This window comes from Anomaloglossus baeobatrachus, chromosome 1 (genome assembly GCF_048569485.1).
Source record: "Anomaloglossus baeobatrachus isolate aAnoBae1 chromosome 1, aAnoBae1.hap1, whole genome shotgun sequence".
Taxonomy (NCBI): domain Eukaryota; kingdom Metazoa; phylum Chordata; class Amphibia; order Anura; family Aromobatidae; genus Anomaloglossus; species Anomaloglossus baeobatrachus.
The window spans coordinates 844461001-844486292 of NC_134353.1; the positions used below are offsets into that span (position 1 = coordinate 844461001).

The following is a 25292-nucleotide window of genomic DNA, read 5'->3' on the forward strand; positions in this document are numbered from 1 at the left end:
TGTGACGTCACGTCGCCCCGCCTCCCGTATGTGTGAGTCTCTATGTGGCAGGCTACAGCGTGCGATACCGGTGCAGCACGTGACTGAGCGAAATCATCGTGTGCGACCATGAGGCGCCCCAATATCCTGCTGACGGGTGAGTGCAGCCCCAGTGCCCAACCTACTGCTGCCAGGAGAGCAGAGTGCCCCCATATACTGCCCAGAGCCCAACCTACAGCTGCCAGGAGAGCCGAGTGCCCCCATATACTGCCCAGAGCCCAACCTACAGCTGCCAGGAGAGCAGGGTGCCCCCATATACTGCCCAGAGCCCAACCTACTGCTGCCAGGAGAGCAGAGTGCCCCCATATACTGCCCAGAGCCCAACCTACAGCTGCCAGGAGAGCAGGGTGCCCCCATATACTGCCCAGAGCCCAACCTACTGCTGCCAGGAGAGCAGAGTGCCCCCATATACTGCCCAGAGCCCAACCTACAGCTGCCAGGAGAGCAGGGTGCCCCCATATACTGCCCAGAGCCCAACCTAGAGCTGCCAGGAGAGCAGGGTGCCCCCATATACTGCCCAGAGCCCAACCTAGAGCTGCCAGGAGAGCAGGGTGCCCCTATATACTGCCCAGAGCCCAACCTACAGCTGCCAGGAGAGTAGGGTGCCCCCATATACTGCCCAGAGCCCAACCTACAGCTGCCAGGAGAGCAGGGTGCCCCCATATACTGCCCAGAGCCCAACCTACTGCTGCCAGGAGAGCAGAGTGCCCCCATATACTGCCCAGAGCCCAACCTACAGCTGCCAGGAGAGCAGGGTGCCCCCATATACTGCCCAGAGCCCAACCTAGAGCTGCCAGGAGAGCAGGGTGCCCCTATATACGTCCCAGAGCCCAACCTAGAGCTGCCAGGAGAGCAGGGTGCCCCCATATACTGCCCAGAGCCCAACCTACTGCTGCCAGGAGAGCAGAGTGCCCCCATATACTGCCCAGTACACCACCTAATGCTGCCAGGAGAGCAGGGTGCCCCCATATACTGCCCAGAGCCCAACCTAGAGCTGCCAGGAGAGCAGGGTGCCCCTATATACTGCCCAGAGCCCAACCTAGAGCTGCCAGGAGAGCAGGGTGCCCCCATATACTGCCCAGAGCCCAACCTACTGCTGCCAGGAGAGCAGAGTGCCCCCATATACTGCCCAGTACACCACCTAATGCTGCCGGGAGAGCAGGGTGCCCCCATATACTGCCCAGAGCCCAACCTACAGCTGCCAGGAGAGCACGGTGCCCCCATATACTGCCCAGTACACCACCTAATTCTGTCAGGAGAGCAGGGTGCCCCTATATACTGCCCACTACACCACCTGACCTAATGCTGCCAGGAGAGCAGGGTGCCCCCATATACTGCCCAGAGCCCAATCTACAGCTGCCAGGAGAGCAGGGTGCCCCCATATACTGCCCAGTACACCACCTAATGCTGCCAGGAGAGCAGGGTGCCCCCATATACTGCCCAGAGCCCAACCTAGAGCTGCCAGGAGAGCAGGGTGCCCCTATATACTGCCCAGAGCCCAACCTAGAGCTGCCAGGAGAGCAGGGTGCCCCCATATACTGCCCAGAGCCCAACCTACTGCTGCCAGGAGAGCAGAGTGCCCCCATATACTGCCCAGTACACCACCTAATGCTGCCGGGAGAGCAGGGTGCCCCCATATACTGCCCAGAGCCCAACCTACAGCTGCCAGGAGAGCACGGTGCCCCCATATACTGCCCAGTACACCACCTAATTCTGTCAGGAGAGCAGGGTGCCCCTATATACTGCCCACTACACCACCTGACCTAATGCTGCCAGGAGAGCAGGGTGCCCCCATATACTGCCCAGAGCCCAATCTACAGCTGCCAGGAGAGCAGGGTGCCCCCATATACTGCCCAGTACACCACCTAATGCTGCCAGGAGAGCAGGGTGCCCCCATATACTGCCCAGAGCCCAACCTACAGCTGCCAGGAGAGCAGGGTGCCCCGATATACTGCCCAGTACACCACCTAATGCTGCCAGGAGAGTAGGGTGCCCCTATATACTGCCCAGTGCACCACCTAATGCTGCCAGGAGAGCAGGGTGCCCCCATATACTGCCCAGTACACCACCTGACCTAATGCTGCCAGGAGAGCAGGATGCCCCTATATACTGCCCAGTGCACCACCTAATGCTGCCAGGAGAGCAGGGTGCCCCCATATACTGCCCAGTACATTAACTACAGGTGCCAGTAGAGCAGCGTGCACCCCATATACTACCCAGTACATAACCTAATGCTGCCAGGAGAGTAGGGTGACCCCACATACTGCCCAGTACACACCACCTAATGCTGCCAGGAGAGCAGGGTGCCCCCATACTCTGCCCATTACACAACTTACTGCTGCCAGTAGAGCAGGGTGCCCCCATATACTGCCCAGTAAACATATGCATTTCTGTAGCAGAGATTTTCTGTTCCTTTGGTCACTTTTATCGTCTTTTAGGTACGCCAGGTGTTGGTAAGACAACTCTAGGCAGAGAACTGGCAGAGAGAACTGGTCTGGAATATGTCAACATTGGAGATTTGGCAAAAGATGGTAAGTCACAGTGTGTGGAGGCGTTAATTCAACAATGAATGAAGTGTTAGCTTAGGGGTCTCAAACTCGGCTGGGTGTATGGGCCGCAAAAAGGAAAAAAAATAATTTGGGGGGCTGCATTCTTTGTAGGACAAAGTGTTTTTTGGGGTTTTTTTACACACTTTGGATCACTGATTTTGAACATTTTTCACTTGTTTATTATAGCAAATGTGCACATTCTTTGTTTATATATATATATATATATATATATATATATATATATAAAATGTTGATAGTGAAAAAAAAAAAACATAGGTAAGGATGGTTGACCTTGGGGGGATCAACCGTGAAGACACCATCACGTGTTTCTCAGCGCAGTGACACTAGAACAAGGCCCCCTGGGAAAATATGCAAAACAAGAATGCCGCGGAGACACCATAACATGTTTCTCAACGCCGGCAGGCAACTAGCCAGGTCTTTCACCGGAAAGGAAAAACCACGGGAAAGGCAGTCTCCAGTCAAGGAAACCGCCTATACCAAAACATGGTATCCATCCACAGACAGCTGTTTCGGGGTATTTGCCCCTCATCAGTGTGAAGTAGGAAACTGGCTAGTGGGAGCAATTCCTTGACTGGAGACTTTACTTCCCGTGGTTGTTCCTTCCCAGACCTGGTTTCCTGCCAGCATTGAGAAACTTGTGATGATGTCTCCGCGGCATTCTTGTTTTGCATATTTTCCCAGACGGCCTTGTTCTAGTGTCACTGCGTTGAGAAACACGTGATGGTGTCTCCGCGGTGCTGGATGTTGATCTCCCCGAGGTCAACCATCCTTACCTATGTAGTCTTCTACTAGACATTGCTCCCACTAGAATTCAGAAGTGCTGTGCCCACGTTTAGTGTTTCTTTGTCGCTCCATTGGGAGACCCAGACAATTTGGTGTATAGCTTCTGCCTCCGGAGGCCACACAAAGTATTACACTTAAAAAAGTGTAACCCCTCCCCTCTTCCTATACACCCTCCCGTGGATCACGGGCTCCTCAGTTTTATGCTTTGTGTGGAAGGAGGCACACATCCACTCATGCATTCTCATATTAGTTATGTCGGTTGGAAGAAAAGAGGGCCCCCACGGGGCCCCCGGCATGTTCCCTTCTCACCCCACTATGTCGGCGGTGTTGTTAAGGTTGAGGTACCCATTGCGGGTACAAAGGCCGGAGCCTCATGCCGTCTCCTTCACCATCCCTTAGCGGCTCTGGGAGAAGTGGGATCCTGAGCGGTCATCCATTTACTGGGACCGTGCTCCCTCCGCAGCCCCTGTGGGAATCTGCCGGACCGGAGTCTATTCAACCTCAGGGACCGGGCCCTGCAACTCTAAGGTACTCTGTGTCCCCATAGGGGACTGTGCAGGGAGCGCACCTTCTTCCCGAACGCTGCGGCAGCTGCTGAATTGAGAAGGCCGGCGGACTTCCGCGCCGACCGTGCCTGCTTGTCGGGCGCGGTCTCAAATTTAGTCCCCGGCTTCATCGCGGCCTAGTCGCAAAAATTCCGCCCCCGGGCCTGCCTGTCAGGGGTAAGGGCGGGACTGCCGACCTGACGTCGGATGTGAGGGCCGGACCATCCTGCATGTTTCCTCCCCCCTCACTGATCACTGTGGGGACCCCAGATTCCCGCACTTTCCTGGCGCCGCCCACGGCTCCACTCCTCCCCTGAGAGCTCCGCCAGCCATTTTTTGGCATTCTGCCGGTGGAGGATTCTCAGTGAAGAGCTCTGCAGCTCCGGGGGACCTAAGGCAGGGAATCTGGAGGACACACACTCCGCTTTTTAGCGGTCGGTAAGCCACACCGGTCACCCGGTGCTGGTCCCCCTAGGGTGCCGGAATAGATACGTATTTATATATATATTTCTGTTCGGTCGGGCTGTATACCCTTTTTTGCCCATATACCCTCAGTGATCATTCTCCTAGGAGACAACAGCATGTCATCCACAAGGAGCAATGCTGTTAAGGCACAGGGGTTTTTTGCGTCCTGTACCTCTTGTGGGGCTATGTTACCTGCGGGTTCCACCTACCCTCACTGTGAGCAATGCTCGACCCCTGTTTCGCTTGCTCAGCCGGAGCCTCGGTCACTAGTGGGCCCCTCGGCTCATGTAGACCCCCCTGCTCCCCCTGTCCAGGCGGCAGGGACAGAGTTAGCCTCTTTTGCTGAGAAACTCTCTAAGTCACTTTCACAATCCATGGCTCAGTCTATGGACAAATGGTCTGCCAAGCTGCTAGAAGCTTTGCAGTCCAGACCGGTCCTTACACAGGCCCCGGCCCCTGTTGGATCGTCGCCTCCAGGCCCCTCTCGGTCCGCGCCACAGCGTGCTCCCAGGTTGGGCCTTAGGTCTCACGTGGAGGACTCCTGCCCGGACCACAGTCCTAGACAGGCTAAGCGGGCTCGCTGGGAATCTTCCCCGACTTCTTCACGCTGCTCGGGTTCCCAGCTTGAGGACTCTCTGGAGGACGAGGCGGACGTCGCAGCTCAGGGCTCTGACCCTGACGTCGCCCTTAACCTTGATACACCTGAAGGGGACGCCTTAGTGAATGATCTTATCTCGTCCATTAACCAGGTGTTGGATCTCTCTCCCCCGCCTCCTACTGTAGAGGAGTCGGCGTCTCAGCAGGAGAAACACCAGTTTAGGTTCCCCAAACGTACACGTAGTGCGTTTTTCGATCACTCTAACTTCAAAGATGCTGTCCAGAAGCCCAGAGCGGTTCCGGACAAGCGCTTTACAAAGCGCCTCACTGACACGCGTTACCCCTTCCCCTCCGAGGTCGTTAAGGGTTGGGCTCAGTGTCCCAAGGTGGATCCTCCAGTCTCTAGATTGGCGGCTAGATCTGTGGTATCGGTTGCAGATGGCTCATCGCTAAAGGATGCCACTGACAGGCAGATAGAGCTTCTGGTGAAGTCCATCTATGAGGCCACGGGCGCGTCTTTTGCCCCGGCCTTTGCAGCCGTGTGGGCACTCCAAGCTATCTCAGCTTGTCTGGCTGAGATTAATGCTGTCACACGTAATTCTGCTCCGCAAGTTGCGTCTTTGACTTCTCAAGCGTCAGCTTTTTCTTCCTACGCCACAAGGATGCTTATCTCCACGTGCCGATCGCACCCGAGCATCAACGCTTCTTGCGTTTCGCCATCGGGGACGAACACCTTCAGTTCGTGGCATTGCCTTTCGGCCTGGCGACAGCCCCACGGGTTTTCACCAAAGTCATGGCATCAGTTGTGGCGGTCCTACACTCTCAGGGCCACTCGGTGATTCCCTACTTAGACGATCTCCTAGTCAGGGCCCCTTCTCGGGTGGCGTGTCAACACAGCCTTACCGTCGCTCTGGCGACTCTCCAGCAGTTCGGGTGGATCATCAACTTCCCGAAATCCAAGTTGACATCGACCCAATCACTGACTTACCTCGGGATGGAGTTTCATACACAGTCAGCGGTAGTCAAGCTACCGCGGGACAAACAGCTTTCTCTGCAGGCAGGGGTGCAATCTCTTCTTCGGGGTCAGTCACACCCCTTAAGGCGCCTCATGCACTTCCTGGGGAAGATAGTGGCAGCGATGGAGGCAGTGCCGTTCGCGCAATTCCATCTGCGGCCACTCCAATGGGACATTCTCCGCAAATGGGACAGGAGGTCGGCTTCCCTCGACAGGAAAGTCTCTCTTTCCCTTGCAACCAAGACGTCTCTTCAGTGGTGGCTCCTTCCCAATTCTCTATCGCAGGGAAAATCCTTCCTACCCCCAACCTGGGCTGTGGTCACCACGGACGCGAGCCTGTCAGGGTGGGGAGCGGTTTTTCTCCACCACAGGGCTCAGGGAACCTGGACTCCGATAGTCTTCCCTTCAGATCAATGTTCTGGAGATAAGGGCAGTGTATCTAGCCCTATTGGCTTTCCATCGGTGGCTGGAGGGCAGGCAGATCCGTATCCAGTCGGACAACGCCACTGCCGTCGCATACATCAACCACCAAGGCGGCACTCGCAGTCGTCAAGCCTTCCAGGAAGTCCGGCGGATTCTGCAGTGGGTGGAAGCCACAGCCTCCACCATCTCCGCAGTTCACATCCCGGGCGTAGAAAACTGGGAAGCAGATTTTCTCAGTCGTCAGGGCATGGATGCGGGGGAATGGTCTCTACACCCAGAAGTGTTTCGAGAGATCTGTCGCCGCTGGGGAACGCCGGACGTCGATCTCATGGCGTCACGGCACAACAACAAAGTCCCGGCATTCATGGCTCGGTCTCAGGATCACAGAGCTCTGGCGGCGGACGCGTTAGTTCAGGATTGGTCGCAGTTTCGACTGCCTTATGTGTTTCCTCCTCTGGCGATGCTGCCCAGAGTGTTACGCAAGATCAGATCCGACTGCCGTCGCGCCATTCTCGTCGCTCCAGACTGGCTTTCGGCGGTCGTGGTACCCGGATCTGTGGCATCTCACGGTGGGACAACCGTGGGCGCTTCCAGACCGCCCAGACTTGCTGTCACAAGGCCCGTTTTTCCATCTGAATTCTGTGGCCCTCAACCTGACTGTGTGGCCATTCAGTCCTGGCTCCTAGCGTCTTCAGGGTTATCTCAGGATGTCATTGCCACCATGAGACAGGCCAGGAAGCCAACGTCCGCCAAGATCTATTACAGGTCTTGGCAAATCTTCTTATCCTGGTGCTCTGATAACGGTTTTCCTCCATGGCCGTTTGCCTTACCCACTTTTCTTTCATTCCTTCAATCCGGAATGGACAAGGGTTTGTCACTCGGCTCTCTCAAGGGACAAGTATCGGCGCTCTCCGTATTTTTTCAAAAGCGCCTAGCCAGGCTTCCGCAGGTCCGCACGTTCCTGCAGGGAGTTTGCCACATAGTCCCACCTTACAAACGTCCGCTGGAACCCTGGGATCTTAACAGGGTGCTAACGGCTCTTCAGAAACCACCTTTCGAGCCGCTGCGGGATGTCTCTTTATCACGTCTTTCGCAGAAGGTGGCCTTTCTAGTGGCAGTTACATCACTCCGAAGAGTGTCTGAGCTTGCAGCGCTGTCATGCAAAGCCCCCTTCCTGGTGTTTCACCAGGATAAGGTGGTTCTGCGTCCGGTCCCGGATTTTCTCCCTAAGGTGGTATCTCCTTTTCATCTCAATCAAGATATCTCCTTGCCTTCATTTTGCCCTAATCCAATTCACCAATGTGAAAAGGATTTGCACTCTTTGGATCTAGTGAGAGCACTCCGGCTCTACGTGTCTCGCACGGCGCCCCTGCGTCGTTCAGATGCACTCTTTGTCCTTGTCGCTGACCAGCGTAAGGGTTCGCAGGCTTCCAAGTCAACCTTGGCTCGGTGGATCAAGGAACCGATTCTTGAAGCCTACCGTTCTGGGCTTCCGCTACCTTTGGGGCTGAAAGCCCATTCTACCAGAGCCGTAGGTGCGTCCTGGGCATTGCGGCACCGGGCTACGGCTCAGCAGGTGTGTCAGGCAGCTACGTGGTCTAGTCTGCACACTTTCACGAAACACTATCAGGTGCATACCTATGCTTCGGCAGACGCCAGTCTAGGTAGGCGAGTCCTTCAGGCGGCGGTTGCCCACCTGTAAGAGGGGGCCGTTGCGGCTCTTTTTATTGAGGTATTTTTTTTACCCACCCAGGGACTGCTCTTGGACGTCCCAATTGTCTGGGTCTCCCAATGGAGCGACAAAGAAGAAGGGAATTTTGTTTACTTACCGTAAATTCCTTTTCTTCTAGCTCCTATTGGGAGACCCAGCACCCGCCCCTGTTCCCTTCGGGCTGGTTATTCTTTTGTGTACACATGTTGTTCATGTTGAATTGTTCTTTTGGTTCATGGTTTTCAGTTCTCCGAACATCCTTCGGATTGAATTTACCCTAGACCAATTTATAAGTTTTCTCCTTCCTGCTTTTGCACCAAAACTGAGGAGCCCGTGATCCACGGGAGGGTGTATAGACAGAGGGGAGGGGTTACACTTTTTTAAGTGTAATACTTTGTGTGGCCTCCGGAGGCAGAAGCTATACACCCAATTGTCTGGGTCTCCCAATAGGAGCTAGAAGAAAAGGAATTTACGGTAAGTAAACAAAATTCCCTTCTTTTCCCTTGCGTATTTGGTGCAGATTTTTTTTTTTCTGCACCAAATACGCAAAGGAAAAATAAGCAACGTGGGCACAGCACTTCTAAATTCTCATAGACTTTGCTGGCTGTACAATGGACATGCAGATTTTGCTGCAGAATTCTAAAAATGCATGTCAAAACTGCACAACGTGGCACTAGGCCTAAAAGTTTACCAATCGGAAGTCATATTGAACCACCGCTCGATTCATGTATAAAGGACTCTTAAAGGGAACTTGTCAGGTCCAGTATGCACCCAGAACCACAAGCAGTTATGGGTGCATATTTCTAATCCCTGCCTAACCGTCCCTGTATCTAGGAGCATAGAAAAGGGATCTTTACAAATTTTATTTCTAAAGATCCTTTATGAGATGCTAATGATGCAGGGACTAGTCACAAGGGCATTAGTTCCTGCCTTCATTCTGCCCTCTTAGCAGGTTATCACACCCACAGGGGCATGCTAAAATGCTATTCTGTGCCCACTGCCCAGCCTCATCATCGGCAGTGACACGCGTACTTGTCCGTTGCACCGCTTCAGAACGCTGGGCATAGGGTCAGTGTGCATGACCGGAAGTTTTAGGATCATGCGCACTGAGCCAAAATCCAGCGTTGGGTACGGTGGCAGCAGAGGTGAGCGCGACCATACCTCTGACTCTGCGTATTCATTAGCATGCACACAGGGGTGTGCTTACATGCTAAGGGGCCGACTAGCCAAGGGAATTAATGCCCTTGCGACTAGTCGCTGCGCTCATTAGCATATTATAAAGGATCTTTAGAAATACTTTTTCTAAATATCTCTTTATCTATGCTAGTGTATACAGGGACGGTTAGGCCGGGATTAGTAATATGCACCCAGAACTGCTCGTGGCTCTGGGTACGTATTGCACCTGACAGGTTCCCTTTTAAGATTTAGTGAAATAAACAGCCATACGGTTAATCACATGCATTTGTACTGATCTTTTAAATGAGTAGTTTTTGGTGCTTTAAGGTGCCGTCACACATAACGAGATCGCTAGTGAGATCGCTGCTGAGTCACGGTTTATCTGACGCAGTAGCGATCCCATTAGCAAGCTTGTTATGTGTGACATCTACCAGCGATCAGGCCCCTGCTGTGAGATCTCTAGTCATTGCAGAATGGTCCAGGCCATGTTCTTCAAAGGCGATGTCCTGCTGGGCAGGACACATCGCTGTGTGTGACACTGTGTGACAGGGTCACAGTGACTGCTGAGATCGTTATACAGGTCGCTACTGCGATCTGTATTGTTCTGCATCGCTGGTAAGATCTGACTGTGTGACATCTCACCTGCGATCTCCCAGCGACTTACCTGCGATCCCTATCAGGTCGCATCGTTTACGGGATCGCTGGTAAGTCGTTGTGTGTGACTGGGCCTTTATGAATGAGGCTCTATCATCGCATAAGTTGCTGTCTATCTGGCGCTTTAAGTAAATAAGAAGATAAAGGGTGAGGGACTTTTCTGTCCCATTTTAAGTCGTGTTGTCCTTCTATGAATAGTATTAGGTAAAAAGCTGCCGAGACCTGTAATTACAAGGCCGTTCCACCCAAAACCAAAGACGCAGGCGAGGATGAGAAAATGCTAAAATAGGACTAAATTCTAGTCTGTTGTGTCTGGATAATTAGTCATGAGTTGTGTTATCCCTTAATTATACAGATGAACACAGCACCTATACACTGTACATAGTTACATAGGTTGAAAAAGACCTAGGTCCAGCTAGTTCAACCTTCCTCCACCAATTCTACATTTATTTTTTTTTCACTGAATCTTCTATAACCCACAATGTTGTGTGTACTGAGGAAATCATCCAGCCCTTTTTAAAAGCTGTTATAATATCTGCCATTACTACCTCTTGTGGTAGGGCATTCCACAGTCTGACTGCTCTAACTGTAAAGAACCCTTTCCTATTTAGCTACTGGAATCACATTTCTTCCACTCGCAGTGAGTGCCCCCTGGTCCTTAGTATTGTCTTTGGAAGGAATAAGTCATGTGCCAGTCCTTTATATTGACCACACATGTATTTATACATATAAGTGAGATCTCCCAACTCTGCCAACCTGTCATCATATGGGAGGCCTTCCATTCCTTGTAGTAGTCTAGTTGCCGCCTTTGAACTTTGTAGCTTCTGAATGTTCTTTTTAAAATGTGGAGCCCAAAACTGGATAGTTACATAAATAATATCCTAATATGTATAATAAATTAGGTTATTATATCCTAATATATAAAGCAGATTTAAAAGGACTGATGCCCTATTAATTTATATACGAACACCCACATATTTAACAATATTATTATTGCAATCGCACTAGTAGCATCTTTTTAAGGGATGGGGATTAGCAAAAGAGGATAGATACCCCATTAGATCATATGTAACGTCTACTTATTTATTAAAGGAATAGTGACCCTATTTATTTTTTACCTTTAGGCTATGTGCGCACGTTGCGTAAAAACATGCAGTTACGCTGCGCTTTGTAGCGCAGCGTAACTGCATGCGTCCTGCGGCCCCTGCACAGTCTATGGAGATTGTGCAGGGGCCGTGCGCACGTGACGTCTAAGAGCGCAGCGCTTCGGCTACTGCCGAAGCGCTGCGCAAAAAGAAGTGACATGTCACTTCTTTCCTGCGCTTTGCCGGCAGCTCCTGCTCTGTCTATGGCAGGAGCTGCAGGCAGAGCGCATGGAATCGGCGCTCACTACGGACATTTCTGCAGCGATCTAAAGCGCACATGTGCTCTTCAGATCGCTGCAGAAATTTCTGCAGGGCTTGTACGCAACGTGCGCACATAGCCTTATACCCCATTCTTTTACATCCACTTATTGGTATAATTAAATACAAGTGCCCTAGAAGCACTTTATTTAGGAGATGGTGATTGCAATATGTCAAAGTAGTTTTAAAGGGACAGATACCCTCTTATCAATTGTTGTAACATTTATTCATATTATGTATCGGTCCATAAAATTAATTTAATGCGGCAGTGTGAGACACCGCAAAGGTTTTGTCGGCAAGTATTTGACTACGTATTTAATTTGTTTCAATATTGTTTTTATTGAACATTTTTTTCCAAAAGGACAACTACAGAAAAGAAAAGAAAACAACAAACAATAACAATTTGTGAATAAATGTGCTTCTTTTAATTGTGTATTTAATAAATAATAATTTTAATGTTACAATATACTCATTTGTTAATTTTGTGGTATAATATTTGCATAGATTTTGTCATAACCCAGTCACGTTTGCAGATTTGGACATGATTAGGTAAATTATCACAAAGCCAGGTACAAAGGTGAAGGTCAAATTTTGATGACTAGATGCTGAGTCGTTTATCCAGTGAAAAGTGCAGGACCACCATTTGTGGGGACCACCGTGTGATGTTATACTTCACAAGGGTGGCACGGTGGCTCAGTGTTTAGCACTGCAGTCTTGCAGCGCTGGGGTCTTGGGTTCAAATCCCACCAAGGACACAATCTGTAAGGAGTTTGTATGTTCTCCTTATGTTTGCGTGGGTTTCCTGCCGGGTTCTTCGGTTTCCTTCCAAACTCTATAGACATACTGATAAACTTTAGATTGTGAGGACAGTGTTCCTGATGTATGTAAAGTGCTGCGGAATATGTTAGCGCTATATAAAAATAAAGATTTGATTCACAAAAGCTACTGTAGCCCAGATTGCTGAAATGGTGCTAATACTGAATATAAAGGGCTTGTTGAGTCAGTGCGATCTGCAGGCAGCATGTTATAGAGCAAATTGATATATAGTTTTGTGAGAAAAGATTTAGTATACTGTATATACTGGCGTATAAGACGACTTTTCTTTGTCACTCTATTGGGAGACCCAGACAATTGGGGTGTATAGCTTCTGCCTCCGGAGGCCACACAAAGTATTACACTTAAAAGTGTAAGGCCCCTCCCCTTCTGCCTATACACCCCCCGTGGGATCACGGGCTCCTCAGTTTTCATGCTTTGTGCGAAGGAGGTCAGACATTCCACGCATAGCTCCACTGTTTAGTCAGCAGCAGCTGCTGACTATGTCGGATGGAAGAAAAGAGGGCCCATACTAGGGCCCCCAGCATGCTCCCTTCTCACCCCACTTTTGTCGGCGGTGTTTGTTAAGGTTGAGGTACCCATTGCGGGTACGGAGGCTGGAGCCCACATGCTGCTTTCCTTCCCCATCCCCTTAGGGCTCTGGGTGAAGTGGGATCTTATCGGTCTCCAGGCACAGGAGACCGTGCTCCATCCACAGCCCCTGGGACTCTGCTGGACATGGAGCTGAGTATCTTCAGGGACATGGCCCTGCTACGATTGAGGTACTCTGTGTCCCCATAAAGGGGACCGCGCACAGACACACGGCAGCACTGCTGGGTGTGTTAGTGCGCCAGGGACGGCGGCGCTGCCCGCACTGGTGCCATCGCACACTACAGCGTAGCTGGGTGTGTTAGAGTATTGGGGGACTGCCGCGCTAACCGCCGCTGCCATTTTTATCTCAGGCGCGGCTGGGACTTGTGGTGCGCCGGGGACTTCCGCGCCGACCAGGGCTTATATGCCGGACCGCGCTTATCACTCTAGTCCCCGGCTTTTGCGGCCTAGTCTCACTTCGTTACCGCCCACAGGCCTGCCAGTCAGGGTAAAGGCGTGACGCTGCACAGCACGGCAGCGCTGAGAGCTGGAGCATGCTTTGCATACTCCACCCCTCTCACTGTGTACACTGTGAAACCGGATTCCCGCACTTTCTGGGGCACGCCCACGGCCTCCTCCTCTACACAGGACGCCGGCAGCCATTCATGTCAGTTTTTTCTGTGGCTGAGAAAAGAGACAAGTTTGGGAAGACCCTGGCAGGGATTCTGGTGGTCACACAACCGCTGTGAGTGGGCGGTAAGCAGCACCTGTGGTGCTGACCCCACTAGTGCCGAAATGCACATATAGATATATGCTTGTACGCTATACATTGCACTGTTCGGTCGCACTTTTGTATTTTGGCTATATACCCTCCTTGATTGTTCGGGGGAGATAACAGCATATCGTCTGTGAAAAACAAGGGTGCAGAAGCACAGGTTTTCTATGCAGCCTGTACAGCATGTACGGCTATACTGCCGGCAGGTTCCACGGACCTCAATTGTATGCAATGCACGGTCCTTGTGGAACTTACTCAGCCGGAGTCTCTGCTAATGGTCCAGGTGATGGGGACGGAGTTTGCAGCATTTACTTCAGACTTTCTGAGACTATGGCTATGATACTAGAAGCCTTGCAGTCTGGCTATGATACTAGAAGCCTTGCAGTCCAGACCGGTCTCTCAGACCGGGGGCACTGTTGTTTCATTACCCCTGGTCCCCCTCCAGTTGGTACAACAAGGTGCTCCTGGAGTGTCTCAGGGATCCCAGGGTGAGGGGTCTGACTCGGACGCAGTCCCAGACCCCCTAAGTGACCTCGCTGGGAGCATCCCTCGACATCACCGCATCATTCAGGGCCTCAGCATGGGGACACTCTCTATGATGAGGCGGAGGTATCTGATCAGGATTCTGATCCTGAGAACGTTCTCTACCTGGATTCACCTGATTGTGATACCGTAATGAACGATCTTACGGCGTCCATCAATCAAATGTTGGTTATTTCTCCCTCAGCTCCTACGCCTGAGGAGTCAGCTTCTCAGCAGGAGAAGTTCCGTTTCAGGTTCCCCAAGCGTACATTGAGTACGTTTCTGGATCACTCTGACTTCAGGGAGACAGTCCAGACCAACCAGGCTTGTCCAGATATCGTTTTTTCCAAACGCCTTAAGGATACACGTTCTCTTCCCTTTTGACGTTGTCAAGGGCTGGGTTCAGTGTTCCAATGTGGACCGCCTATCTCCAGCGGCTAAATCCTTAGTTGCAGTGGAAGATATGGCTTCACTCAAAGATGCCTATGAAGCTATTGCCGCGTCTTTTGCTCCAGCTTTAGCAGCCGTCTGGGCGCTCCAAGCGGTCTCAGCGGCTCAAGCGCAAATTGAAGCAGTTAAGCGTTTGTCTGCGTCGCAGGCTGCGTCTTTAACATCTCAAACGTCAGCGGTTGCGTCATACGCCATCAATGCTGTCCTGGACTCGGCGAGCCGGAAGGCGGTTGCGTCCGACAATTCAGTGGTAATACGCAGAACCTTGTGGTTGCGAGAAGGGAAGGCAGATTCTGCTTCCAAAAGGTGCCTAACCAGTTTGCCAATCTCTGGTTACCGCTTGTTTGGTGAGCGACTGGATGACATCAAACAATCAAAAGGAAAAGGATACATCCTTTCCACAGGCTAAACCGATCTTACCCCAACAGAGGAGGGGACAGTCGAGGTTCGGTCCTTGCGGGGCGCGGGCAGGCCCAATTCTCCTCGTCCAAAAGGCCTCAGAAGGATCAGAGGAATGCCGATTCACGGCCTAAATCACGGTTACAGATGAGAGTTTTCCTCTCGTCCTCCGACTCGATTCTTCAGAACATCTCCGCCTCCCAAGAGAGCCGAGGCTCTCAGGCAGGCGGTGTGCACTCTGAAGGCAGAAGGAGTGGTGGTCCCGGTTCCTTTTCAGCAACAGGGTCACGGTTCTTACTCCAACTTGTTTGTGGTCCCAAAAAATGGCGGGTCTTTCCGTCAGGGCAACAGACACGTTAAAACCAGGCGGTTCCGGAGGAATCCCTCCGCTTCGTCATCGTCTCAATGTCCCAAGGAGATTCCTTGCATCGATCGGTATCAAGGACGCTTATCTCCACGTGCCGATCGCTCCAGAGCATCAGCGCTTCCTGCAGTTCAACATAGGAGACGAACACCTTCTGTTCGCGGCACTGCATTTCGGCCTGGCGACAGTCCCGCGGGTTTTCTCCAAGGTCATGGCAACAGTAGTAGCGGTCCTCCACTCTCAGGGACACTCGGTGATTCCTTACCTGGACGTTCGGCTTGTCAAGGCACCCTCTCAAGGGGCATGCCAACACAGCCTCAACGCTACTCTACAGATTCTCCAGAGCTTCGGGTGGATCATCAATTTTCCAAAGTCAAATCTGACACCGGCACAATCGCTGACATATCTAGGCATGAAATTTCATGCCCTATCGGCGATGGTGATACTTCCGCTGGACAAACAGCGGTCACTGCAGCAGGGTTGCACAATGTGACATCCTTAGCAAATGGGACAGGAAGTCGGCGTTTCTCGACAGGAACGTCTCCCTCCCTCAGGCAGCCAAAGATTCTCTTCGGTGATGGCTTCTTCCCTCTTCATTGTCGAAGGGGAAATCCTTCCTACCCCCATCCTGGGCGGTGGTCACGACGGACGCGAGTCTGTCAGGGTGGGGAGCAGTTTTTCTCCACCACAGTGCTCAGGGTACGTGGACTCAGCAAGAGTCCTCCCTTCAGATCAATGTTCTGGAAGTCAGGGCAGTGTGTCTTGCCCTAAAAGCTTTCCAGCAGTGGCTGGAAGGCAAGCAGATCCGAATTCAATCGGACAACTCTTCAGCGGTGGCTTACATCAATCACCAAGGAGGAACACGCAGTCGGCAAGCCTTCCTGGAAGTCCGGCGGATTTTGATGTGGGTGGAAGCCACGGCCTCCACCATATCCGCAGTCCACACCCCGGGCGTAGAAAACTGGGAAGCAAACTTTCTCAGTCGCCAGGGCATGGACGCAGGGGAATGGTCCCTTCACCCGGACGTGTTTCAGGAGATCTGTTGCCGCTGGGGGATGCCGGACGTCGACCTAATGGCGTCTCAGCACAACAACAAGGTCCCGGCATTCATGGTGCGGTCTCACGATCACAGAGCTCTGGCGGCAGACGCCTTTGTTCAGGATTGGTCGCAGTTTTCAACTCCCTTATGCGTTCCCACCTCTGGCACTGTTGCCCAGAGTGTTACGCAAGATCAGGTCCGACTGCCGCCGCGCCATCCTCGTCGCTCCAGAATGGCCAACGAGGTCGTGGTACCCGGATCTGTGGCATCTCACGGTAGGCCAACCGTGGGCACTATCAGACCGACCAGACTTGCTGTCTCAAGGGTCGTTTTTTCCATCTGAATTCTGCGACCCTCAACCTGATGGTGTGGCCATTGAGTCCTGGATCCTAACATCTGCAGGGTTATCTCAAGAGGTCATCACCACTATGAGACAGGCCAGAAATCACACATCTGCCAAGATCTACCACAGAACGTGGAAGATATTTTTATCTTGGTGCTCTGTTCAGGGAGTTTCTCCCTGGCCAATTGCCTTGCCTACTTTCTTTCTTTCCTTCCGGCAATCCGGTTTGGAAAAAGGTTTGTCGCTCGGCTCCCTTAAGGGACAAATCTCAGCGCTCTCTGTATTTTCTTCAGAAGCGCCTAGCAAGACTTCCTCAGGTACGCACGTTCCTGCAGGAGGTTTGCCGCTTAGTCCTTCCTTACAAACGACTGTTCGAACCCTGTGATTTGAACAGGGTGCTGATGGTTTTTCAGAAACCACCATTTGAGCCTATGAGGGATTTTTCTCTCTCACGCCTTTCGCAGAAAGTGGTTTTCCTAGGGGCAGTCACTTCACTTCGGAGAGTGTCTGTCGGGGCAGCATTGTCGTGCAAAGTCCCCTTCCCGGTGTCTCACCAGGTCAAGGGGTTCTGCGTCCGGTTCCGGAATTTCTCCCTAAGGTGGTATCCCCCCTTTCATCTCAATCAGGGTATCCCGTACCCTCTGTTTGTCTTCATCCAGTTCACCAATCTGAAAAGGATTTGCACTTGATTAGATCTGGTGAGAGCACTCAGACTCTACATCGATCGTACGGCGCCCCTGCGCCGCTCGGAAGCACTCTTTGTCCTTGTCGCTAGCCAGCGTAAAGGGTCGCAAGCTTCCAAATCAAGACTGGCTCGGTGGTTCAAGGAACCAATTCTCGAGCTTATCGTTCTGCTGGGCTTACGGTTCCCTCAGGGCTGAAGGTCCATTCTACCAGAGCGGTGGATGCGTCCTGGGCTTGAGGCACCAGGCTACGGCTCAGCTTGTGTGTCAGGCGGCTACCTGGTCCAGCCTCCACACTTTCACGAAACACTGTCAGGTGCATACCTATGATTCGGCGGATGCCAGCATAGGCAGACAGGTCCTTCAGGCGGCGGTTGCCCACCTGTAGAAAGGGGCCGTTTTACGGCTCTATTACGAGGTATTATTTTACCCACCCAGGGATTGCTTTTGGACATCCCAATTGTCTGGGTCTCCCAATAGAGCGACAAAGAAGAAGGGAATTTTGTTTACTTACCGTAAATTCCTTTTCTTCTAGCTCTAATTGGGAGACCCAGCACCCGCCCCTGTTTTTTTGTATACACATGTTGTTCATGTTGAATGGTTTCAGTTCTCCGATATTCCTTCGGATTGAATTTGCTTAAACCAGTTTATTGGCTTTCCTCCTTCTTGCTTTTGCACTAAAACTGAGGAGCCCGTGGGAGCACGGGGGGTGTATAGGCAGAAGGGGAGGGGCCTTACACTTTTAAGTGTAATACTTTGTGTGGCCTCCGGAGGCAGAAGCTATACACCCCAATTGTCTGGGTCTCCCAATTAGAGCTAGAAGAAAAGGAATTTACGGTAAGTAAACAAAATTCCCTTCTTTACCCCCTTAAAATAATGGCTACAGTGGGGGGTCGTCTTATACGCCGGATATACAGCGGTGACTGCAATATGTTAACAAAAACCGCAGATTCGGGGAGGAGGGGACCTGTTCCTGACCTTAGGGGGGGTGGTGCCTCCTCCCCGGACCTACGGAGGCTGTGATTGGCTGACGAACGCCGCTCAACCAATCACAGCCACTGTAATGTTCCAGCCATTTAAAATGACTGAAACATTGAAATCCAGCCCTGGCCAGTGCAGCTGTAGCACTGGCCATTGGCTGGAGCTGGGTGACCTCACTGGATCACCCTCCCCCAGCTCCAATGCTCTGATTGGAGAGATCGGCCTTGTGACCACTGTCTCCAATCACAGTGGACCTGTTGCCGGTGACCGCCCCCATCAGCTTCACTTGTCCCTGCAGCACGCCAGCACACTGAGCACAGTGAGTGACTGTACACAGTGCAATGGCAGGGCGACAAGCTCCGGTCCCATGCTGTTATGAGACCGGAGCATGGGACCCGGAAGTTGCCGCGCTGCCATTGCACTGTACGAAAAGCGTCCCGATCCGCCGCTGCCCTCCGCGATCTGCCACCTGTCTCCCCGATCTCCTGCCCGCACCCTCACCCCCACACCTCCCGATCCGCTGCCGCCGCCGCCCTCCATCTGCCACAGTGCCACCGCTCCCCCCAATCTGCTGCCCGGCCCCTCACCTCCGTGCAGCAGATCGGAGGGAGCGGTGGCACTATGACAGATGGACAGTGAGTATATCCCAAATTCTATATTTTTAGGGCAGAAGTTGGGGGTCGTCTTATACGCCCAGTCGTCTTATACGCCGGCATATACGGTAATCTGTGTTTTCATCATTTAAAGGGAACCTGTCACAAGTTTTTTCATGTCTGACCAAAGACTAGCACCAGGCTGCACTCGTAAAGATTTCTATTATCCTCTGACTTCTCCCCAAAACACCTTTTAAATTCTCCCGTTCTCTATGTAAATGTTGACGGCCCGGTCCAATGGGCGTCCTTGGTGCGACGTTTATCCCTCCTCTCCGGTGCTGATCACTGTCCTTTTGCTTTGGTTGATGCGGATGACGCCTCCTGCTTCATCCACATAGCTGGGTGAAATCTCCCGTATGCACAGAGATATCGCCGGCTCACTTCTGCGCAGTTTGCTCTGTCCTGCTACGGGCCAAAATCATCAGTACCCATATGCGAGCTGTCGATGTCTCTGCACAGATGCGAGATTTTGCCCAGCTATCGAAGCAAAAGGGTGGTGATCATTAGCAGAGAGGAGAGACCCTGCACCAAGGACGCCCATCAGACCGAACCGTCCGGATTTACATACAGCATGGGAGAATTTAAAAAGGGTTTTGAGGGAATACAGGGGGAGTCGAGAGATAATTTACACCTTTATGGAGTGTAGCACGGGCGCTGCTGAAGCCAAAAATCCCTAGCTTTTTGTGAGTAGTGTATTAAAGAAGTTGTCCCCTACTTTTACTTTGATTGCCTATCCTTAGGATGGTCCATCAAAGTAGAAGTAGGGAACAACTTCTTTAATACACTACAGTATTAGCTAATCAGGTGTTCTTGGTCCTGGCTTCGGCAGCAGAAAATGCTCTGTCCTGTAATAGTGGCCATGGACATTCGTCTCCCATTCAGATCAATAGGAGGCAGATGTCTAGTACCTGGCTGTGGCCACTGTCAGATGATTGAGCAGTTTCGGAACAGAGTATTTTCAGCTGTCTGTTGCCGCCACCGGGACCGAGAACAGCTGATCGGCGGGGGTGCCGGATGTCAGGCCCCAGGACCCCGGATGATCAAACATTGATGACCTGGATAGGCCGTCAATGTAAAACTAGTGGACAACCCCTTTTTAATCTAAGCAAAAAAAAAAAACAAGTGATAAGTGAGATTACTGTCTGAATTTTAGGATACAAGTAGACAGGGCTGACTCTATGCCATAAATCTGGTATAGCGAGAAATGTTAAAAATTTCTCCTTCACCATTTCTTGCCTGGATTATTTTACATCAATATTTTGCATCAGAATAGCACACGCCATAATCCACTGCGTTTTGTGGCATTTCCAGCTCTAGAGCGTGGCAAATACATGGACTCTTTCAGTGAATTTTGCTTAGTAATTGTTTATATCTCTTCTTGTAGGTAACTTGTATGAAGGGTTCGATGAAGAGTACGAGTGTCCTGTACTTGATGAAGACAGAGTAAGTCGTACTACGTATTTTATTCTTATATATACGAACTTCATTCTGTAAATCTGGAGAAAAAAAATCTTGTCCTGTTTTTACCATTATTCTCAAAAATCCCTTTAACCGTAATTAATTTGGGTAGGAATCCTAGTTTCAGTTGTTTCCTTTCTTGTAGGTGATTGATGAGCTGGAGGACAGAATGAGTGAAGGAGGCATCATCATAGACTATCATGGCTGTGACTTTTTTCCAGAAAGATGGTTCCACATAGTATTTGTGCTGCGAACAGACAATTCCTTATTATATGATAGACTGGAAAGCAGGTAAGTACTGAAAATGCTAAACTAACCAGATAAAATACATCAAAGGGGTATTTCCATCCTTAAAAAATAAATACTGTATTTTTCGTTTTATAAGACTCACCGGATTATAAGACGCACCCCAAAATTTAGAGCTAAAAAAGTAAAAAAAAAAAAAAGTAAAAATCTGGGTTCCGTTTTATAATCCGGTGGGGGGCAGAAGCAGTGATGAAGTCGGGGGTCACAGGAGGCAGCGGCGGTGGTGGAGCAGGTCAATGCTACGGGGCCCAGATACTCACTGCAGAGCTGTGCTGGGGTGGCCAGCGCTGCTGTGTGCTGATGCGCTGCTGTTGTGCTGCTGTGCTGGGGCGGCCGTCGCTGCTGTGTGCTAGTGCTCGCTGCGGGCACTGGCCATTCTGAATATGTCAGCGGTGTGGACTTTAAAGAAATGGCGGCCGCAGTCGGCGCTTGCACAGATGGGAGCTTGAGCCGAGAGCTCTATCTGCGCATGCGCCGACTATGGGCGCCATTATTTGAAGAACTTACCGCTGATATCTTGAGCCCCAGCAGCACACAGCAGCGCAGGCTGCTGCACAGAGCCTTTCCGGGCAGCACCGAACGGCCACTCAGAGCCGCGCCGATCACCGCACAGGGAGCCGCGCTGGCCGCCCCACAGAGCCGCGTCAGCCCCGCACAGAGCCACGCCGGCCATCCCTCAGAGCCGCGCCGGGCGCCGCACACAGAAGCACAATATTGTCCTGCCTCCAGTGTCCCCTCTCCGCTACCCCCCCTCCCCCCGGTAAGCTATATTCGTGCATTTTAAGACGCACCCCTAATTTTCTTCCCAAATTTTTGGGAGGAAAAGTGCGTCTTATAATACGAAAAATACGGTACATGCAACAGAAAAACCTGTTGTAAACAATGGGCTTTTTTGGATTCTAGTTTCCCTTTAAACATTTAGAGTAGGTCAACAGGATAATTGGTTCATAGAGATGAGCGAACCTGAAGTTCAGTACGAACTCAGACTTTTCCAAGAAAGCAGAATTTGGGTGGTTTACGAATGCAAACCACTCACTCGAGCATCGCTGTGCTCGGGTACACTCGGTTTTCGGCCCAGTGCGATCCTCTTGCAGTGTTTGAATGGCTCGCACTGGGGGGTAACAATAGCGTGATGGGTTGTGGTGTGCAAAAAAATTTTGAAAAGCCCCTCCCTTGCTGTGGCTCGAGGGTCTCCAGACCCAGGGGCTTACGGCCACTTCAAATGTAAAAGGGGGAAATTATTTACAAGGGAGAGTTCGTGAAGCCACCCATGGTTCGCGGTAAGGGGGAGTACTGCCGATGGGAGTACCCGGGGGATATGGAGTGGCGCAGCCAGATGATGATCCCTCCACGGGTAGGGAATACCCCGGGACTCTGGATGTAAGTGGCAGATAGCATTGTGCAGGCTATGCGGGCAGGCAGGATGCAGGGTGAGCAGTGTACTCACTCAGGCTGTGTGGATGTGGCACAGTCATTAAGTAGACTCTGACACAGAAGTAAACCAAGTCTCTGGGTGCCGCTGCCACTCGGGGGAGCTCGTGCGGGTATCTGTCCCCACTGTTACTGCTTAGTGAGCCTGAAGCTGTGAGGGTCCCGCTCCCTATGTTGAAATAGTGGAGCTGTGCTCTCGATGGCTGACACTTGGGATTTCTGTAGGCCGCATAAGCTGGGAAGCCCTATCCCCCTCGTTGTGTTGGTGCCTTCGATCTCTGAACTCTTGGGGAAAGTTCATAAAGACTATCCTCCACAGGTGAATTATCAGGTTGTGTGAAGCTACTCCCTGATCTAGGGTCCTGTACCCCGCCGTGCGTGCTCAATATCGGTCGGGTTACTGGACTTTCCGGTGCCGACCGTTCTCCAAAACTAAATCAGTACACCCTTCTCCAATACCCTGCGACCAGGTCTCCGACTCCTCTGTTCCCAGACCACCGTCTGCGACCTAACCAAGGTTACAAAGTGAGTTCCAACTCCCTCCAGCTCCTCACTCTCTTAGAGCTACTACTCGACTTCAGGGAGCTGCTACTCCCAGCTCCTCACTCTTTGGGAGCTATTACTGATCTGATTTCTTCCCTCCCACCAGTCTGCCTGACCCCTAGGCGGGTGGCCCTTTTCCAGCTAGACCACCCACTAGTGTGCCTGATAAACTGTGGTGTGAGGTGTGGCTAGGATTTGAGTCCTGATGGAAGTAATACCAGTGTGTAGGAAACCAGAACCATGGAGGGTGAGTTCTGCACCATAAGAGAAAGGGGTGCAGTTCCCTGTGACACCCTGATAGTCAGGGGCGTCACACATGAAGACCCAAACTGCCAATCAGTGACTTGAAATTAAGTTCAAGTCAAGTCTGGGTCCAAAACCGAACTTTGAAAAAGTTCAGCTGGACCAGCAGAACCCAAACTTCCATCGGTCCACTTATCTCTAGCCCTCACCTTTTTGTAAAATAGGGATCTTTAGTTCACCAACTCTCAGCAGTCACGGCCCCGGTTGGCTTGTTAGAGGCAGGGTCCTACGCATTACTCTATTCTCTTCCTCTATAGATAAAATTTTTATGCCATGGGAAGCAAAGATGAAACCCCTGAGAAGGGGGCTGGCTTTAGGACTTAGACCCGCTGCTGACAGTTGGACGTTGGTGGAGCTTTGATTCTATTTAACCCTCAACTGGTGAGGTGGGGTTTGCAACACCCCAGGGAAATTTTGTTCAGCTGCCATTCATTGGAAAATGCTGGTATGAATCATCAATGTATTACATTTTCCGATACTTGTGGGTGTCAGAAATTTGGTATACTCATGTGTAATCAATCGCCAATAAGAAAATGATTAAAACAAACGTGATCTTTGCATTTTCTGTAAAATTAGAGATTTCCAAACACTGGGGTATAGGAAGCCCCACATCACCAGTTGCGTGACAAAAATCCCACCTCACCAGTTGAGGGTTAAAATAAGACAAAGAAACTTTTCCTCTAGTGGTACCACCCGTTTTTTCCCAGTTTGAGATTAGAAGACCTTTAGTACCAATGCACGTGACTTACCAGTGCTTCTCTTTATGAATTTGATGTTTGACATTTTTTATACTTTTAGAGGATACAAACAGAAGAAGCTTCAAGACAACATCCAATGTGAGATTTTCCAAACCATATATGAAGAGGCTATGGAGTCATATCGAAAGGATATAGTTCACCAGCTTCCCAGTAACACACCAGAAGACCTGGAGCAAAACCTGGAACAGATTTCCCAGTGGATCCAACAGTGGCTGAAGGATAATAACTGAATTGTGACTGCTTTTACCTGTGTGATTCTTGTTGCTTTAGAACATGCACTGCTGTGTGTTTCAGCATTTACTGCTACAGCTGAAGACATATGTATTGGACCCTATGTACATATTGTAAATTGTTATAATTATTACATATCCAAAGGTTAGGGTTTGGAGGCATAGACTGAACCCCTTTACTATAGCCTTGTATAGTATTCATCTTCCTTTGTTCCCTTTCTACACCATTTGATGGCAGTAGGCTGTGTTTCTTTTATACTATAAAGGATGGATAATAACCTGTAATATTTTAACTAAATAGTTAACTTCCTTACTTGAGTTTATTGTTGAGATGAGTTAAAAGACTTGCAGGGTGCTGTCCAAGCGGCAACGCCAGTACTCTGTCCACCAGAATATTGGACTACAACCGTACTGCCTGCTACATACCCAGTGCCTCTTTGACTCATAGGTCTCTGCGATTTAAACATGCGTCGCGGTGTACTGATCGGTTTTGCATGAAGACTGTTGTTTTTTTGCTTTGTTCTCTTCGGTCTAGTAATTTGGGGTAAGTGCACCCAAAATGAGAAACTGCCACCTAAAACATAAAGAAATCTATACAGTTAGGGAATCGGTAGAGGTAGAAACAGAAGTTGTATCAATTTCTTGGTGCCAAATGTAAAAAAAAAACAAGCAACAGACCAAAAAAATTTCTAGGAAGAACAAAAAAAAAAACCATTGCATGGAAATTTCAGATTTTTAACCAGCAGTATAGCATAAGGTTTACCCGAAGACATTTATTTTATTTCAGTGAATTCTAAGCTCCAGTAAGGGCTTTATACCACTGTCTATGGTGTGATGAGAAACGTGCTAAGAAAAAGGCCGGGGTTAAGAGGGAGGGACGTGGCCGACCACCGCCCAACAGGTTATTATAATTTACACAAGAAGTACGATGTAATATAATTCAGAGACCCTTGCTCATAATATGCAAATATTTTAAATTCTCACACATGCATGTCCAAAAAGGCACCAAATTTTAAGGGGTGTGAACAGTCTACTAATTTTTTTTCCATTTACTTCTAGTATTATCCCTCCTCCAGCAAACCTTACAGGTGGCACAGTACAGTCCGGCATTTGCCAAATCGTGACACTTCCAACGGAAGCATCAATAATGCGAATGGACACGGCACTTCTGCTAAAGAAAGGGTGCTCTAGTAGAATCCAACTCTATAAAACAATATAAAATGATGAAAAAATGATGATTTTATTAACAGCCAACAGTTCAGTCATCAG

The 25292-nt window shown here is 50.6% G+C and overlaps 1 protein-coding gene across 1 annotated transcript; it reads left to right on the forward strand.

The window, feature by feature from the left end:
- The first annotated feature begins 18 nt into the window (after nt 1-18).
- Nucleotides 19-25292, forward strand: AK6 (adenylate kinase 6). The gene is made up of 5 exons (XM_075325152.1): nt 19-136; nt 2478-2570; nt 20379-20437; nt 20598-20743; nt 23834-25292. The coding sequence occupies exons 1-5, from the start codon at nt 109-111 to the stop codon at nt 24021-24023; spliced, it is 516 nt and encodes a 171-aa protein (XP_075181267.1). The 5' UTR covers nt 19-108; the 3' UTR covers nt 24024-25292.